We start from the raw sequence: 16985 nt of genomic DNA, 5'->3' as shown, positions 1-16985 counted from the left end.
TGCAAGTAGTAGAAATGGATGGATGCAGCTCAATCTGTGTGAACTGATAAAAGGTTAAGTGTGCGTCATAATGAGTTGTGTGAGTGGGTGCGTTTGTTTGTGTATTTAGAGTACCGGGCTCTCCGCTCTTGGTGCCATCCGCAGGTGTGCAACGGCTCGGCCCGCCTTGGACTTGGCTGATGAACTTCATTCGAGACTGTACTGCCTAAAACAGCAGGGAACAGTTTCACATAAAGTGCATAATGTGAAAACATATCTCTACATGCTAGACTGTGCCAGAGAGATGGAGGAGGGCGATCGACCGTGTTTAGTGTGGGCATGTGACAGTCAGGTTCATTTCATTGCTTGACAGTAATTTTTGTGGCAGCTACACACCGCGGTGACACAGCTGGCCTGTATACGCACTCACTCGGGGCTCGTTCGCAGGGTTACCTTGACAGAGCGGCCAGGCTCAGCCGCCTCCCAGGACGCTTTTATGACCTCGATCTGATCCTTTCTCTCCGTGTCCCTCTTCACCTCAACTATATCAGCTGTGCTCTGCTCAGTAACCACACGCAGTGTCCAGTTAGGTTTGGTCAGGTCCAGGTGCTGCATATGACACACACACACACACACACACACACACACACACACACACACACACACACACACACACACACACACACACACACACACACACACACACACACACACACACACACACACACACACACACACACACACACACACACACACAGTAACTCCCAGATGAAGGTCACAGCATCATAGTATTATGAATATGTCCCTTTCAATGAATAAACTCTGGTATAGAGACAGACATACATACTGTACAGAACTCTTGGTCCTATTCAGATCTCTCACCATCTTTATGCATAACATATCATTCTATCTCAGACGTCATTAGCTCCTCTACCCATATTTTCAGTGACAATGCAAGATCAAAACATTCAAAATGGAAATGTATTGAAAGGGGAGGGGGGCACAATTCTGAAAGTCTGCCATTGAAATGTCATTGTGTTTCGCATCCGACATGCTTAGCAGCAGAGAATGAAAAACTATTTAAAAGAGAATAGAGATTCATCTGGCAGTTATGGTTGTGACTATTAAAACAAAACCATTATTTTGAGTGGGGAACAGGATTCTGACATTTTATTAGAAATAATACTAATAATGTGGATAGGAAGGAATTTATAAGCTACATCTTGCATCTCTGTTTGAATTGATAGGTTTCCTATTGAGTTTGGGAACTTCAACTTCAAAATAATTTCTATACAGGCATCAACCAAATAAGAAGGCATTTGCCATTTACTTCTTGGTAGGATATAATGCTATGGTAAACACTGTACTACGCTGATAGAAGGTAGTGTGACAATAGTTTTGAAAGCATATTGGCCGCTGTGGTCAAGGACAAATTTTTTTTATTTTAAATACATGGTTTCACACAGTGTATTTTCTCTCTATGGTCTAAATATTTTTCAAGTAATGAAACGGTATGTATTTGTAAATAGAAGTGACCAGAAGTGGCACACTGTTGATCAAGAGCATCATTGAGAGCATACTGGACACTGGTGTTGGAGAACACAGATTAGTGGCAACATTATTCAGCTGACAGGCTAGCAAGAAGAATTGTCTGGCAGCTGTTGGTGTGTTCAACAGTTCTCTACGGTAGTTTTTCTATTACCGTTTCTTGACTGGAGCCAGGTTTTGAGTTTGCAGATGGCTTCTTTTTCTCCTTGTCAAGCTTGCCCTTGGTTTTGTGCACGCCAGACTTTGGGCCCTCATTGCTGGCGGTCTCGACACCAGCTGAACTGGTCACTTCCTCAGGCTTGTCCCCACCTATACATTTCACACAGACAGTAGGTAATCATTCTTTCTGCAGTGTCTAATTTCTTGTCTGTATTCCCTTCGTTGTGGTGGAATCCCTACAGTTTACACAACAGAGTGAACTCTCAGTGTAATCATTGTAAAAAGAAGTCTGAGTGATGCTCTGACAAAAGTGTATTGTACAAGTCAGAGCATCACTCTGTTATTAAAAAAAATTACGGCCAAAACCAATTCTTAAGTCATTATGCTAAGCCCTAATTTATACTTCAACGTGGTAGTATTTTTAATCATTGGAAATTATAGAACATTGTTGAAAATGTTAGAACATTTAAGATTTTTGAAAATCTTTGACAATAACAAAATACCTGCCCAAAATAGAGGCGCAAGGTTGAAAGTGATTAAAACCCACATGGACTCTATCATGTGTAATATAATTCAGAACAACATGCCACGTGTGCCAAGTTAGACACAAATTTTGCTGATTAAGTACAACTACACTGGGAGCCAGAGCAAACGTGTGTTGTGTGGAAGGGTTGGTGCTAGATGGCGCTGTTGCACTTGGTAGTAATGGATTCAATCCTAGCCTTGACAAAGCATCAACCCACGGAGTCGCTCTGTTCTGATCCTGGACACCTATGATAATCCATCATTTAGCTGACACCCTGTCATTCTGCCCCAAGGGGTTTGGGACCACGCTATTTGATCGTTGGGGCTACTCTAACTGTGAGTCATGCTGAAAGTCAATGCACAAATGTGATCTAAACTCCAATCTGTGCTGGTGGTGTTGCCCTCTATGACTAAGCCCTTCTTCAACAACTGATTTATCTAAAAAACTACTTATTCACCATGAAAATATAATACCATTGGGATTGCGTAGGTGTCCTCCATTATGGAGATGGAGAAGGGAAGACAATAGCATAATGAAACACATGGTTCAGAAGGTATAGTTACTGTCAAAGCATAACAAGGGCAGCAGTTGTTGCTGTAATTGTGCAATTCTGCATGCGGACATGCAAACATCTGCAAACTAAGTACCTAGTCTTTCCATTGCATATGAAAGCTTGTTAAAGGGGCATCAAAGCTTGACTTGGTGTGGAGAACTTGTGTATTCCATGTTGCATATGGACAGAGCCATGATCAAGGCCACAGCCTCACCGCTGAGACATAGTTAAACTGGGTGAAATTAATTCACTTCCCTGCCAAGATATTTCCCTGGGCACCGGGGGCAAGAGCCAGCTTCATTTGATTTCCTATTGACCCACTTTCACCATCTTATTGGAATTACAGAGGAGGGGGTACGTGGACATACAGTATATTGTATGGGTGGTTGGACACACATTCACACATAAACACACAGTCACACAAAAATAGGCCTACACATGGCATATTTCAATATAACACACTCCTCTACTGTTCAACTCACACCAAAGCATTCCTATGAATGTAAATACACATCAAATCAATCTATATTCAACACATGGACATCTACTTCATAAATGTTATTTTAAAACGTTCTCACGCACATGTAAGCGGCTAAGCGCGCACAGAGTGCATGCATAGTCAGACTTGCATGCATGCAAACTGAATAAAAATAGAGGGCTCTATTGTCAGTGTCGACGGATTGAAGAGCAAGACAATGAGAATTCAAATGACAAAGGGCCGGCCTTTCCCGGCAATCATGCAAATTGTCACCCTCGCAACAACCTCTTTCAACATCAGCAGACGTACCGGCGGCACAATTAATTCATGCTCTCACAATTTTCCGAAAGAGCTTTTCATCCATTTCAAAGTCCCAGATTTTTTCTATCAATCCAATTTATGTCGGTGCCATGAAAACCTGGCAAAGCTCGAGGTGGCGGTTCACAGGGTGAGGGGGGAGAGGCAAATCACCTTAATAAATGTCCAGTGGGCACATCATACTGTGATCTGAAAAAGCAGCTGTATTCATTTTTGTTTTTCATTAGGCTTGTGATTACGGGCCCCTGGCTAGCAAAAGCAGAAGACAAAACAATGTGTGTCTCAGCTCCAGATGATGCCCTGCTGAGTATCTGGCACATTTCAGGGACAGTGAAAAAGATCTTCTTTGATAACGAACATTAGCAAAAGCCATTTAGAACTCAATGCTGTGAATTTTTTTAATGCAATATATACAGTATGCAATATAAAAATCAAGGAAAAAAGAAAACAACATCAGGGCCCATTATGAGAATATTTGCCTTGAATAAAATACGAGTTTCAGTAACACTCATCAAAGTTCAATATATCAGAGTTCAGTTGACACACATAAAAAGTACAAAGTGGTTCTCATTTGTTCTAGAGAACCGACTTTCTCTCAAGTGACTCAATGTGGGTTGTTGTAGATACGGAGTGCTGCAGGGGACTCTGTGAAGTTATGTACCTTTTGATTCATTTTTCATCAGTGTCTGAATGAAGGCCAACTCAGATTCATCCAGAGCCCAGCTCTTGGAAAGTACCTCTGCCTGCACCATGTATTTATGAACCTGGAAAAAACAGCACAGCATACACGCATAAACTGAGCATAAACAGCGCAAATAAAAACATAAGCTATACACCAAGGTAGCAGGTTTCCAAACCTTTCTGGATCAGGGCCCATTTGAAAATCTTATGCATTTTCAGCATTTATATTAAAATTTTCAATCAATCTTTTGTGTTCCAAGCTTGGATAAATGGAACTAACAAGTTTATCGGTATCACAGGGAAAACATTTATTTCAAGGTTTTAAAGAAAAATGAAAATGAAAATGAAACTAATTTATTACATTGTTTTATACGATTAAAATCACAGTGTTTTATGAATTATTTGGGGGCCCACTTGCAATAACCTCACAGCCCACCGGTGGGCCCCGGCCCAGTGGTTGGGAATGGCTGCACTACAGTATATAATAACATAACAACACAGACAAACAATACAACAGTATGGTGGTGGTGGTGGTGCTCCACTGTGGCGAGAGAAAGCCAAAAATAGTGTTTTTTAATTGTGTTTTGTTTGGCCTTTCATGCTTTTCTCTGCCCTCTTTGACAGAAGTGCAGGTTTGTTTTGCTGTTGGCACAGTGGCTGGAAGCAGGCAGCTCGCCTCATTTGGCAACACAACAACAATGGGCAATGTACAGTCCACATTCAGACTGTACAGAATACACACAGGTCTATCCAAATCCAAAGGAGAGATTCAAACCACTAGAGGGAGTGAAGGACGTGCAGAAAACAGGGGGCTTACATAATCAGTGATAGAGATACTGAGCTATAATATGGTCTAATGTGACCAATTTCAGTATGTCACTTTAGAATGAGCTAGTCCTTTAACCAGATTAAAATCCTTGTTCGTCTATTTCACAATTATTCCCCAAAATGTAGAGATTTTGGGGAATCTACAAGATCACAACGCATCCCACGGTATACATTGTGAGCTTGTAGAGGGGCTATTTTCGCTATTCGTTGTACAACAAAGTATTTAAGGATCAAGTGGTTAACGTACGTGTGTGTGTGTGTGTGTGTGTGTGTGTGTGTGTGTGTGTGTGTGTGTGTGTGTGTGTGTGTGTGTGTGTGTGTGTGTGTGTGTGTGTGTGTGTGTGTGTGTGTGTGTGTGTGTGTGTGTGTGTGTGTGTGTGTGTGTGTGTGTGTGTGCGTGTGTGTGTGTGTGTGTGCGCGCGTGTGTGTGTGTGCATACAAATCTCATCACAGGGTTCTATCCTCTGTCTGTTTGCCACGGAGGTGTTGAGCATCAATATGTCTAGTATGAGCTCCTGCAGTGCAAAACAAGGGCCTTGATCACTGACTCAGGGCTCTAAGCGCTGTTAATCCTGATCAATAGTGCTTCGCTCTGAGTTCGTCCTGATCTATGAGATCTGATGCAATCGATCCCGTTGCCATCGATGTCACCACGTTTTTTTCTGTGGCATCTTATTATGATAAACAGATAAACAGCACCGAAGAGGCTTAGCATGAACATACTGTACAGTACACACACCACGGTACGGCTGTGAAAATGTATAATATGATGAAAATGATCACAACAAATCATGCAGATTTTCAGCATCCCTCCTCCTGTGTGTGTGTGTGTGTGTGTGTGTGTGTGTGTGTGTGTGTGTGTGTGTGTGTGTGTGTGTGTGTGTGTGTGTGTGTGTGTCAGCATGGGTAGAGAGTAATAGATGTCTAAACAGAGAGCGGGTGTGCAGTGGAGAGAGAGAGACAGAGAGAGACTGGACAGTGAGTGACAGCAGATACCATGCAGACATCTGTCAGTGATACCACAGTCTCCATGATGAGAGGCTGGTCGTGCTCCGTTCCCCCGACCGTGCCCTCTTGCCCTTCTCCACCCTGGGGGGCGCCTGTCGCATTGACCCCCTTGTCTTGGGTGGAGGGTCCCTCTTGGCTCTGTTTCTCCTCAACGCTTGGACCTCTGCAGGGAGGCCCTGTTAAAGATAATGGAAGTGAACTAAAAACCAACATAGGTTGAGGAGGGCAGCCTGCAAAATGTGCCGTCTTTCACTGACATAACAAAAATGCTGCCCAAGAAAGAAACTAGACTGTTGAGAGGCTTTGGGGTATTTTACATCTGATTTACACTGTGTTTCACTGCTGATCACAGCTCGCATGGCAAAGATCCCGAGCAACCTCACATATGTTGTAAATCTAACGTATATTAATCTTACACTGCATGACAGAATTTGTTGCTTTCGCCATGTATCCGTGAGGCTTCGTCTACAAATCCATAGCTTTATAGCCCATACGTTTTGTCCTTAAAACATCCTTTTGGCCATGATCCCGGCTGATTAATAACAAGTTACTGTAGACAACTCTTGTGCTAAACACACTGTCAAGCTGTCTGGTGGTTGGGGGGTATCAATCATAATGTAAGTACACTCATGTGGTTTTAAGCAGCAGGGGAAATGAGGCTAGCAGGATGAATTTGTGGTTCTGGAGCCCAGTTTGAGTAGCAGGTTGGCTGCTGGCCGAGGTAATAGGAGTAAGGCTACATGTATTTGTGGATTCAGGGATTCAGGGTTGACAGCAAAGTGAAAATGCTGTTGTTCCGCTTGACAGCAAAGTGAACGTGCTGTTATTCGTTCCTGTGTGTATCAAGAGATTGGGGCTTTGTTCGGAGTCAGAACATGGTCGAAACATTGCCCTTGTAATACATTTGTTTGGGAACCTGATCTCTAATAGGACTCAGTGTGCAGAATTTTACCTCTCCTTGGCAGTGCGATACTGCCTACTACAATGCATTGTCCCTGAGGTGTTTAAATTTGAACATTCCACTTCACATTGTGTATTCACATTGTGTATTCATGGCAGGGAAAGCCAAATGCAATATCAAGGTGAGAGTAAGGTAAGAATGTCCTGGAGGCTCATCATATGCTGTGCACTTGCAATGTCACAGGTTTGAATCCAGCTTATGACATTTGTTGACCGTTGTTCCCCTTCGTATCTCCTTGCATTTGCAATTATCTTCCAGTAAACGCTACGCCTACATTTGTATGAAGGATCGCAATGTGACGTGTTGTGATCTTGACGATCTACAATTTTCTGCAATTTATGAAAATGTTTGTACATTTTCGTCTATAATGACATGCCCAATATAGGGACGGCAGAGTTAAAGTGGTTCAAGAAATGCAAGCCAAATAGAAAATAGATTATGGGTGAGAAATTAATTGAAATTCTAAAAAGAAGGTTATACAAATCTATGTATTTTCCCCAAACAAATTGAGCCACATCTGTCCACAGTTTACCCTTTTCCACTGCTTGGCACTCTGGTACAATTTATAGAAGCAGTGAACAGGCGGAACCGAGGGGTAAGTAGATTGTCCCATTTTCCTTCCAAGGGTGAAATGGATCTAAAGCTGTAGCTTTGTCACGACGCAACATCTGGTGATTGTGTACAAAATCCATTTTTCTCAGCTCCTCGCCAAAGTATCACGTTACAACCTCCAAGCTAAGATTAACGTCTCCATTACACAGATTTCATAAATTACACCCAGCCTTTCATCCTCATTTTATTGCATCTGATATAAGCCAATTTCTAGGTAGAGACTTCTTAATTGCAGCCAGTAGAATATATTGCTAGTACCAAATGTTTACCCTAATTGACTCCTAATTTAACATTTCCAAGACATATTACCTAAAATTTGAATGTATAGACAATGTCTATCATAAATATGATCTCCAATACTAACTACATGAACCTCTATAGCCAGAATGGAAAATGGAAAGTCTACCCCAGCAACATATTATAAATAATTGGCCTCAATAGGAATTCCACATAATCTCCAATATCTAATCCCTGTCTCTTCTAAAACCCTAGATATATTCACCCAGAGATAGATTTACAATGGAATAACAAGAAGTTACCACCACATGGAAGTGGAAAATAATGAATACATTTTGGATTGGACCGGACCAAATACTGTAGTGATTATGACTAATCAAGGGGTTAACCACTTACGGCTGAGTTATACTTTGTCGTACAATGGTGTTGCACCGTGAAAATAACTGACCCACAAGCTCACAACGCGCTGCAACTCACGATGTGACACACTGAGAGCTTGCTGCTATTTTATATCGTTTTTGAATCTTTTCACCTAAATTGTAGGTCCTGCAAAATAGGGACGTCAGGTGTAAAGTGGTTAAATGATGAAGCGGACATTATTACATGTACAGTGTATAACTAGGAGTTGCGTCATCAACCAACATAAGGGAAGCCTTGGCCGCCGTGTGCTGTGGCTGAAGCCGTGCAACTACTCACCATTCTGAGACAGGAAGCGGAACACGGGAATGAGCACGTGGCCTGTCCCGGTGATCCTGGCCACCACCTTCTCGTGGTCCAAGATGGACAGACGGATCAGGACGTCTGGTTTGGATGTCTGGAACTGGACCGTTCCCACGTGGTCTTCTGTGACCTTGACAGAATAGCTGTGGGAAACGTTCAGAGTGGTAGGAGTGCCCGTAATACTGTATCTCAATCCAACCTCAGAACTGAGCTATACGGTTGAACATGGAGCTTTTTTTATACACAACACAATAAGGATGGCTTGAGAGACTCGAGAGGATGGTAAATGGAAGCCTCTGACAACCTGTGTGAATGTGTTAATAAAACACATACTGTAATATGACAGTTGTCCTCACTACACAGGAATAAAGGTAGCAAGTTTATATTAAATCAAGCATCTTGCAATCAGATAGCTCATCTAGTACTGTAAAACATTTAGTGAAATGATTGAACAACTGGCCATACATACAAATGAGCTTGCACGCTTCCTCCATATGCTTTTTTAAAAACATCATTACCCAGCTAAATAACTTCAGTTAAAACATTTGTAAATTTGTAAAGAATATATATATACTAATACAGAATAATTCACTGGACTTCCCACAAAGACTGTTGGAAGGCTCCAGCTCAAAAAGATGAACATATTACTATTACTGTATAATAGTTCTATCAGTTCAATGGCTCAAAATGCTATAAAGAATTGATTTCAAAGCACTACTTAATTATTGTTTACAAAGCTCATAATGGATTCCTGGATACATCTGACCTGCTCCCTAGTTATAAACCTGTCAGATCATTGAAGACACTGGTCTCCTAACTGTACAGTATAAAATCTAAATCTGTTGCATTTAGTCGTTATGGTCCTACACTCGGGAGCAAACCACCTGATGACGTGAGACCTACAACAACTGTGTCATCTTTTAAAAGCAGTCTTCCTATTATCTCAGGGTAATGGTTAGTTGGTCTCTCTCTCTCTCTCTCTCTCTCTCTCTGAGAGTGTGTAAGCGAGGTGTTAATGTATCCTATGTGGGTGTTACGCATGAGATGTGTGGGTGGGGTCATAAATGATGTGTCATGGCAATGTGGGGATCAACAAGAGTTTTAAAAAATTCTTTATTTTGTGTGTGTGTGTGGGTGGGGGGATTACTGTATCTAAACATCTGTATATACTGTAGATACAGAACATATTTTGTATTCTCTTTTTGTGAAGCACATTGAGTTTACTGTTACATAAATAAAACGGAATTGACTTATCGGCAGACATCATGTGAACACAAGCTGAACCGCTGTCTTACCGACATATGATGTTTTTGTTGTTAGGAATGTAGTAATCCCTGAATTCCTTCACGGTGAAGTTGTTGAGCGGAGTCTCACGTGCCAATTCTGGAAGCGGTTCCCGTGAACCAATCAGACGCATTCTCCACTTGGCACCAAGAAGAGGTACTTCAGGTGTCTTCATCTCTGCCACGAAAGTGTAACCAAACTGAAAGAGAGATTTAGACATGACAAGACGTTTTCACTTACAGAGTGTGAGAGAGAGAGACAGAGAGAGAGAGAGAGAGAGAGAGAGAGAGAGAGATAGAGAGAGAGCAAGAAAGATGCAAGTAACTATAAAAGCAAAGCTCCTGCTTATATTTGTGTCATGTCTGTTGGTGGGAATGCCTTGTCCTCTGTCCTCTGCACCCCAAAACCGATAACATCAACCCGAGCATTGATGACACATAAGTACCAAGGAGAAAGATGATCTTTACCGCAACATGTACTTTTGACATTCCACACATCATTTAAAACAAGCCTGTAAAATGCCAGGTTAAGTGAAAGTCATTGCTTAAGTCAAATACGCAATCATGATAAAATATAAAAGCGGTGTTAATGTCAATCATTTCAAGTTGCAAAATAACAAACCTAGAGTGCCAAGGGACAGAGTGGTTGTCAAATTAGGTTTTGAAAGCATGTACGGACCTTGTTGGGCTCATAGACATGAGGGGCTACTTTGTTAAAGACCCTGGGCAGCTCCTCTCCTGTGTCATTGTCGATCACGTGGAGCAGACAGGAAGGCACTGGAGAGTTGACCATAGGCACCAGCAGCATTCTCTTAGGAACCAGGAACACCTCTCTGGAACACAGTAGAGGCAACAGACGCAACAGTGATAGTCGTCAGATTGTTAAAAAACCTGATCAGCTGCTCTTGTTCAGAAAGTATTTGAGTAATAATTAAATATTGGAAACTTGTTCTGCTTAGCCACAAAAGCAGCTTCACCTGGAACATTTGCATAATTAGGTATTGATGTACCCGTTGTTCAAAGGTGAGAGAGGAATGTCAACGATCACCTTTTTCCTGCACAGGTTTTGACAAGCATACTGTATCTCACTGTATCTTTAAGCTACTGCCTCATTTGTGCAGTGTGCGCATGTGGCTTCGTGCCCTAACCTGAAGACCAGAACCCAGGGGCTTGCCGTCGTCAGCAATGGCACAGAGTAATCAGAGAAGGTGATCCTGGTCCACTCATCCTTCTGACAAGGGTACAGCTCTGCTGTCTGCTCACAGTGGCTGAGTACATACCTGTGTGACAGGAGTAACAACAGGACATGAGTGTGTGAGAGAGAATTAGTGGGGAGGGTTTCAGTACAGGCAAGATAATCTGCGTAACATTTAACTTTAAGTGTCATTAGGCTGCAGAGCCATGGTTTTTGTCTCTGCTGTAAGAACGTGGCTCATTAATACGTACACTCAGCTCCTCTTGAAGCTGGGACTCTTGTAGCTCAAAATTATTCTGTTATTCTGTGTGTTCTGGAGAGTGTTCCTGTCAACGATCCCTCTGAATGACATATAATTAACGAGAAAGGGGCACACAGGCCAGGTGGCCCACTCAGGGCTGGGTAAGAGGCAGAATGCAACATTGCAGTCATGATGGGCAGCATTGCTTCAACTGTATAGGTGTAGGCATGTTAATAATGTGTTTTAAATAGATGTACACATATTCATGCCAAACCGTTTCGGTACGGGGCGTTCGGTTCGAGCGTACCATACCATACGTCTATTTCCCCAGGAGGGTTGAGGATGAGGAGCGCTTGTTTTTGTTACCTCAATGTCCTTAAATCACTTGTCAACAAGGCAGGCACCGCGACAGACAGTGCAGCTTTGCGGCTCGTGAACCGCACCCGAGTGATACACGAGCACGCCAAAGGCACGCTTTACACACAAGACACTACAAAAGACAGCTTCAGCCCTAAAGCCTATCCTGTTGCCAGGTTACCGCCGTTTAGAGTCATCATTAAAGTCTCCTGTTTGGGAACATTTCGTTTTTATTTTGGTGAGTAATGGATGGTTGGATGCTTCATCTTCAAATGCATGAGCACTGTTGTTGATTTGTGCCAGGCCAATTCTGGAGAGAAGCATTGTGAATGAGAGGGAGGGCAACTCTGTGTGTGTGTGTGTGTGTGTGTGTGTGTGTGTGTGTGTGTGTGTGTGTGTGTGTGTGTGTGTGTGTGTGTGTGTGTGTGTGTGTGTGTGTGTGTGTGTGTGTGTGTGAGAGAGAGAGATGGAGAAAGGGACCCTGTCTTCTTCAATCCAAGTTTAATTTTAATATCTACCATAGCCGCAGGAAGATGTTTTGAGTAGGTGGTGCGGTTCAGTCGATTATGCTGCAAACAAAGCAATCACTTTGCATAGATCCTACAGACTACCGCTGTGTGTGCACCTTCAACACCACGGACAATAGTAATAAACACAACAACAAGGAAATAACATAAAAAGGGATTCTTTTTTTTGTTGCAGAATCAAGACAGTTGTCTTGTTGTCTGTTAGTCCTAGCACTTTAGGTGCTTAACATGCTGTGTGCAATGCTTTTAGTCCTACATCTGTGCCAGTGACCTTGCCCTTGGCATCAAGACAAATTCCTAGTGCTCAGTTCTTAGTTAAAACATCAGTGCCAGTGTCCTTAATAACTGTTAAACACTCAAGCTCCTTCTAACATCAGTCTCTGGAGCTGCTGCCCTGACCATAGCCTCAGGAACATGTTTTGACACCATTTGGTGCATAATGCACTCTTATAACCCTATAATCACAGTGTAAGCATCCTACAGACTGCTCCTGTGTGTGCACCTTTTAGCACCATTGACAGCAACGCCGTCACAGTCACAAGACGCAGGTCAACCAAGTTTTAACCTCTAATTAAATGTATTACTAGCCTAAATCTTTTTACTAAGAGAGGAGACGTACAGTATATACGTATTTCAACAAGACGGACATTAACTCTCTCTCTCTCTCTGTCTCTCTCTCATTCTTTCTCTCAAAGCCGACACTTGCATTTCAACTCTGATTGGCAGATTATAAAAACATAATTGACACCAAGAATTAACAATCAGACTGTGGATTAGAGGGAAATCCGTTCAGAATCACGTGTAGCATCTTACGAGACCACTGACATGCGTTGTGCATACGTTAGGCCAGAAACATGTTATAACACATACTATATTATAACAAACACCATAACATATTGCTTAATAACAAACCATCTATGTTATTTACACACAGCAAGTCCCCTTGCTGTATGCTGCCTACAGTACCTACAACCGCCTATGCAACTGACTCATAGCCCTGCTACGTGGACAAGGGACAGAAACTAGGTACATTTATATACATTCATTGTATTTTTGGATACTTATGACTTTCACTCCACTATGGAGTCAAATATTGTACTTTTGACTCCACTACTCCACTCCACTACATTTCTAGGAAGGGAAAAAGTACAGCCCTATTTCAAATATAGTGGAAAATAGCAGATCTACAAGCTCACACAGCCTTGTTTTGCTGCAACACAGCAATGCAAAGCAAATTATTAAATTGATCTAATGAAAGGATCTCTTTCAAATGAACCATTTGTTCAGGGACATGAAATCGTTTCGATAATAATCTGAAGCTGAAATGCATCCGGAAACGCAAGCTGAAAAGCTGAACAGCAATCCGTGCCACCCAAGCTATAATGTATAAAGGATGTGCTATAAATGATCACATCCTCAAAGACCCAAATGACATTTTTACATCATATCATACATATTCTAAATCAGAGGTCTTCAACAGGGGGTCCGCGACCCCTAGGGGGTCCGCGGAGGTACTGCAGGGGGTCCGCGAAATTGTTGTTTGATTAAACAATATTTTTGTTTGGAAAAAAAAACATTTTTTTTTTTTTCAAATTGTCTTTAAACATAACATGAATCCATAGCAAACAGATAAATGGAGGCACAATGCACAATAACATGGTATGTTTATACATATTTTGTAGAGATTTTTTTATTTTAGACGCCTACTGGGGCAGGTGCGTATAGGAGCAGGCAATGTAAAACACAATTGTATACATAAATATACAATATATGTGGTAGCCCCCCCTACCCTACGAGGTAGGGGGTCCCTGCTCCATCTCCCCATCAGTTTGGGGGTCCCTGGTCTGAAAAGGTTGAAGACCCCTGTTCTAAATCCATATTTGTCACTAGTTTATATAATACAGTTGTAGAGAAAAGATACTTTGAGAAATTCACATTGCCTTCAAAAACGAGGCAAAATGCAGTGTAAAATCTACTCTTGAGAGTGTAAAAAAAGCCTGGAACAGAAAGCTGTCTCTGAAAGAAGAACAGTTAGGCCAAAGCCTGGCACGAGGACATCGAAGAAGACGTCGTTTTATCAACATGGCACGGACTGAAGAGAATGGACACACCTCACGGCTCTGCTCTGATCTAGAGCAGAGTGGATGCCTCTGTTGAGCAGTATGAACCCGCTGCACACACATAGTACCCACCAAACCTGCGCTTGCTCACTCACGCGCCTCCCCAGGCGGCGGGTCATTCAGCAGACGCCGCTAGCCGATTGGAGTGAAGACAGGATAAACAGCAGATGGTACCACCGGGAAAAGATGGAAGACAATGTGGAAAAAATACTCCCCGTCTGGCCTCCACAGGACGCAGCCAGGAGAGGAGAGCAGATTCTGGGCATGCGGTGAAAGAGGGAGGCTAAACGGATGCCATACGAAGCGGCGCGGCTGGCAAACCGCGTACCGTAGCCTGTGTACCGAAGCCATAGTGCAATTATGGTTCCTTAAAAATAGATTTCCAGAGGGCTAGTTTACACCATGATGCGCTAGTTGGTTGTTAGAATGCATGTGGAAAATGTTGCACAAATGTGTGAAGGTACAGTTAGACAGTCTTGAATATTAGGGTTAATATCACTGTGCACAAAAGTGGCTTCATTTTCGTTTCAATTATTTGTGCAATGTTTATACATGATTTACCATAACAGGGACACGGCATGCCTCTCTGCCTCTGATTCAACACTCTGCCACACTTCTGCAAGGGTCTTGGATGCACTGAGATTCTCCTTTGTGCCTGAATAAACGTCACACACACACACACACACACACACACACACACACACACACACACACACACACACACACACACACACACACACACACACACACACACACACACACACACACACACACACACACACACACACACACACACAGAGAGAGAGAAGCATTTGGCATCCATAAAAGATGAAAGACAATCCACCTTGAAGTCACAGACATGAAAATATCATTATTATAGCTGACCTAGATCAGGGTCTGAATCGCAGCAATTCAGCGATATTTTTGACTGAGAGAAAGAAGATGACACCTAAAATCATTCCCCAACCCCGGTCGGCCCTCACTGTGTGCGTGGATGTACAGTATTTGTATTTCTGCGTTTGTGTGTGTGTGTGTGTGTGTGTGCGCGGGCATGCGCATGTTTCAGAATTGTATTTCTGTGTAGCCTAAGTGCTTTGGAGAGACAGGCGTTTCGTCATCTGGCACGCAGAACCGCATTGAACCATGGTGGAACCACCAGGCCCCCTCAAACCCCCGTCTCGTCCCTCCCTAACTCCAATCCCTCACACGGCCACTTCCCCAAATCAATAGAACCATTATAGGGGTCTGCAAAGGAGAAATGAAAAACTCCTATCATCTCTTAACCCGTTTAAACCGGGAAAGCATCCGTGTCCTTTTATACTTTTGGCTATTCAAAAATAGCAGATCTACAAGCTCACAGCGCGTCACTTCGTGCCGCGCTGTGAGCTTGTAGATCTGCTATTTTTGAAAAATCTCTATATATATTTTTGTTGCCAGACCCAAGGGGTCTACATGAGGCTTTGTCGGTCGGTCGGTCGGTCTGTCCCTCTTTTCCTGTCCTGTCCCTCTTTTCCTCTACACAAACGTCATGCGAAGTCCGGCCATTCAGATTTCAACCACTAGGGGTCTGGCAGTACCAGGTCTCCTGGTTCCCTCTTTAAGTGAACATTTTTAACTCAAATCTTTGCGTCTGGGGGTCCTTGGAACAACATATTTTGTTCCATATTTTATGGGTTTTTTTTTTTATGGGGTTATAGAATCGGCCTCAGGTATTAATGGGTTAAGCAGAGGGAGAGAGAGGATAGGAGGGAGCATGGACGAGGGAGACGAAGAGAGATACGTATAAAAAGAGTATTGAGGCACAGAGAGAGAGAGAGAGAGAGAGAGAGAGAGAGAGAAAGATGATGGGTCATTGACAGGGCACTTGAGGAGTGCTGGGGAATGAGCTGTCTGCTATACATTGGTTGTGTCAGCTGGGATAACAATGGGCCAATTTATTTTGTTCCCCAAACGGCTTTCAAATTGGTTTTAGATGTGCGGCGATTTGACAAGGCGATCAGCGATGTCATCGGGGGCTATTTTCTAAAAGCTGCAATTTTTGATCGATGAAATTAATGTCAGTGAAGCAAATTTTGATTAGACTATGTGTGTGTGTGTATATATAAATATAATATAGTAGCACTTCAAACAAACATCCTATTAACAAGCATTAATTTACAGTTAATAAGATACTTATAAGTCCTTATAAGACGCTTATTAACCTTATATTTGTTAATAAAGGCTATATAGTTGTTTATACTAGCATTGTCAATACAATTATTGTTAGATGATTAGAACCTAGTATTAAGCATCAATTATCAGTTCATAAGGCACTTATGTTAATAAGGCTATACAAGTGTTGATAATAGCAATGTAAACACATTTATCGTTATGTTATAAGACCGTAATGAACATTAATGGATAGTTATTAAGGAACGTATAAATCCTTACAAGATGCTTATTAACCTTATGTGTTAATAAGGCTGTAAAAGTCTTAATATCATTGTAAACAGGTTTATTGTTAGATTATTAGACATTCATAAGAGCTTATAAGAAACTTGTTAACAGTTTGAGTTTCTTAAAAGTGTTTAAAATAGCATTTACAAACACATTTATCCAGTGTCACTAACTTGCCTATTTTGTCATTGTTCAACCTTTACTAAGTTGTTTTGTTG

General features: G+C 42.2%; 1 protein-coding gene across 1 annotated transcript in view; it reads right to left on the bottom strand.

The window, feature by feature from the left end:
- Nucleotides 1–16985, bottom strand: part of adgb (androglobin) — a gene marked incomplete at both ends in the record, with an annotated part of 78883 nt that overhangs the window by 20716 nt on the left and 41182 nt on the right. Inside the window, 10 exons of the mRNA XM_080452767.1 lie at nucleotides 115–205; nucleotides 433–588; nucleotides 1682–1836; nucleotides 4223–4325; nucleotides 6067–6254; nucleotides 8585–8751; nucleotides 9904–10091; nucleotides 10571–10724; nucleotides 11040–11171; nucleotides 14893–14986. Of these exons, the coding sequence (XP_080308893.1) occupies nucleotides 115–205; nucleotides 433–588; nucleotides 1682–1836; nucleotides 4223–4325; nucleotides 6067–6254; nucleotides 8585–8751; nucleotides 9904–10091; nucleotides 10571–10724; nucleotides 11040–11171; nucleotides 14893–14986 (1428 nt within the window). The remainder of the gene's footprint in view (nucleotides 1–114; nucleotides 206–432; nucleotides 589–1681; nucleotides 1837–4222; nucleotides 4326–6066; nucleotides 6255–8584; nucleotides 8752–9903; nucleotides 10092–10570; nucleotides 10725–11039; nucleotides 11172–14892; nucleotides 14987–16985) is intronic.

This window comes from Gymnoscopelus braueri (genome assembly GCF_963280865.1).
Source record: "Gymnoscopelus braueri genome assembly, chromosome: 16".
In the NCBI taxonomy this organism is placed as follows: domain Eukaryota; kingdom Metazoa; phylum Chordata; class Actinopteri; order Myctophiformes; family Myctophidae; genus Gymnoscopelus; species Gymnoscopelus braueri.
Note: the sequence above shows the minus strand (reverse complement) of the source record. Positions and strands in the feature narration are given on the sequence as shown.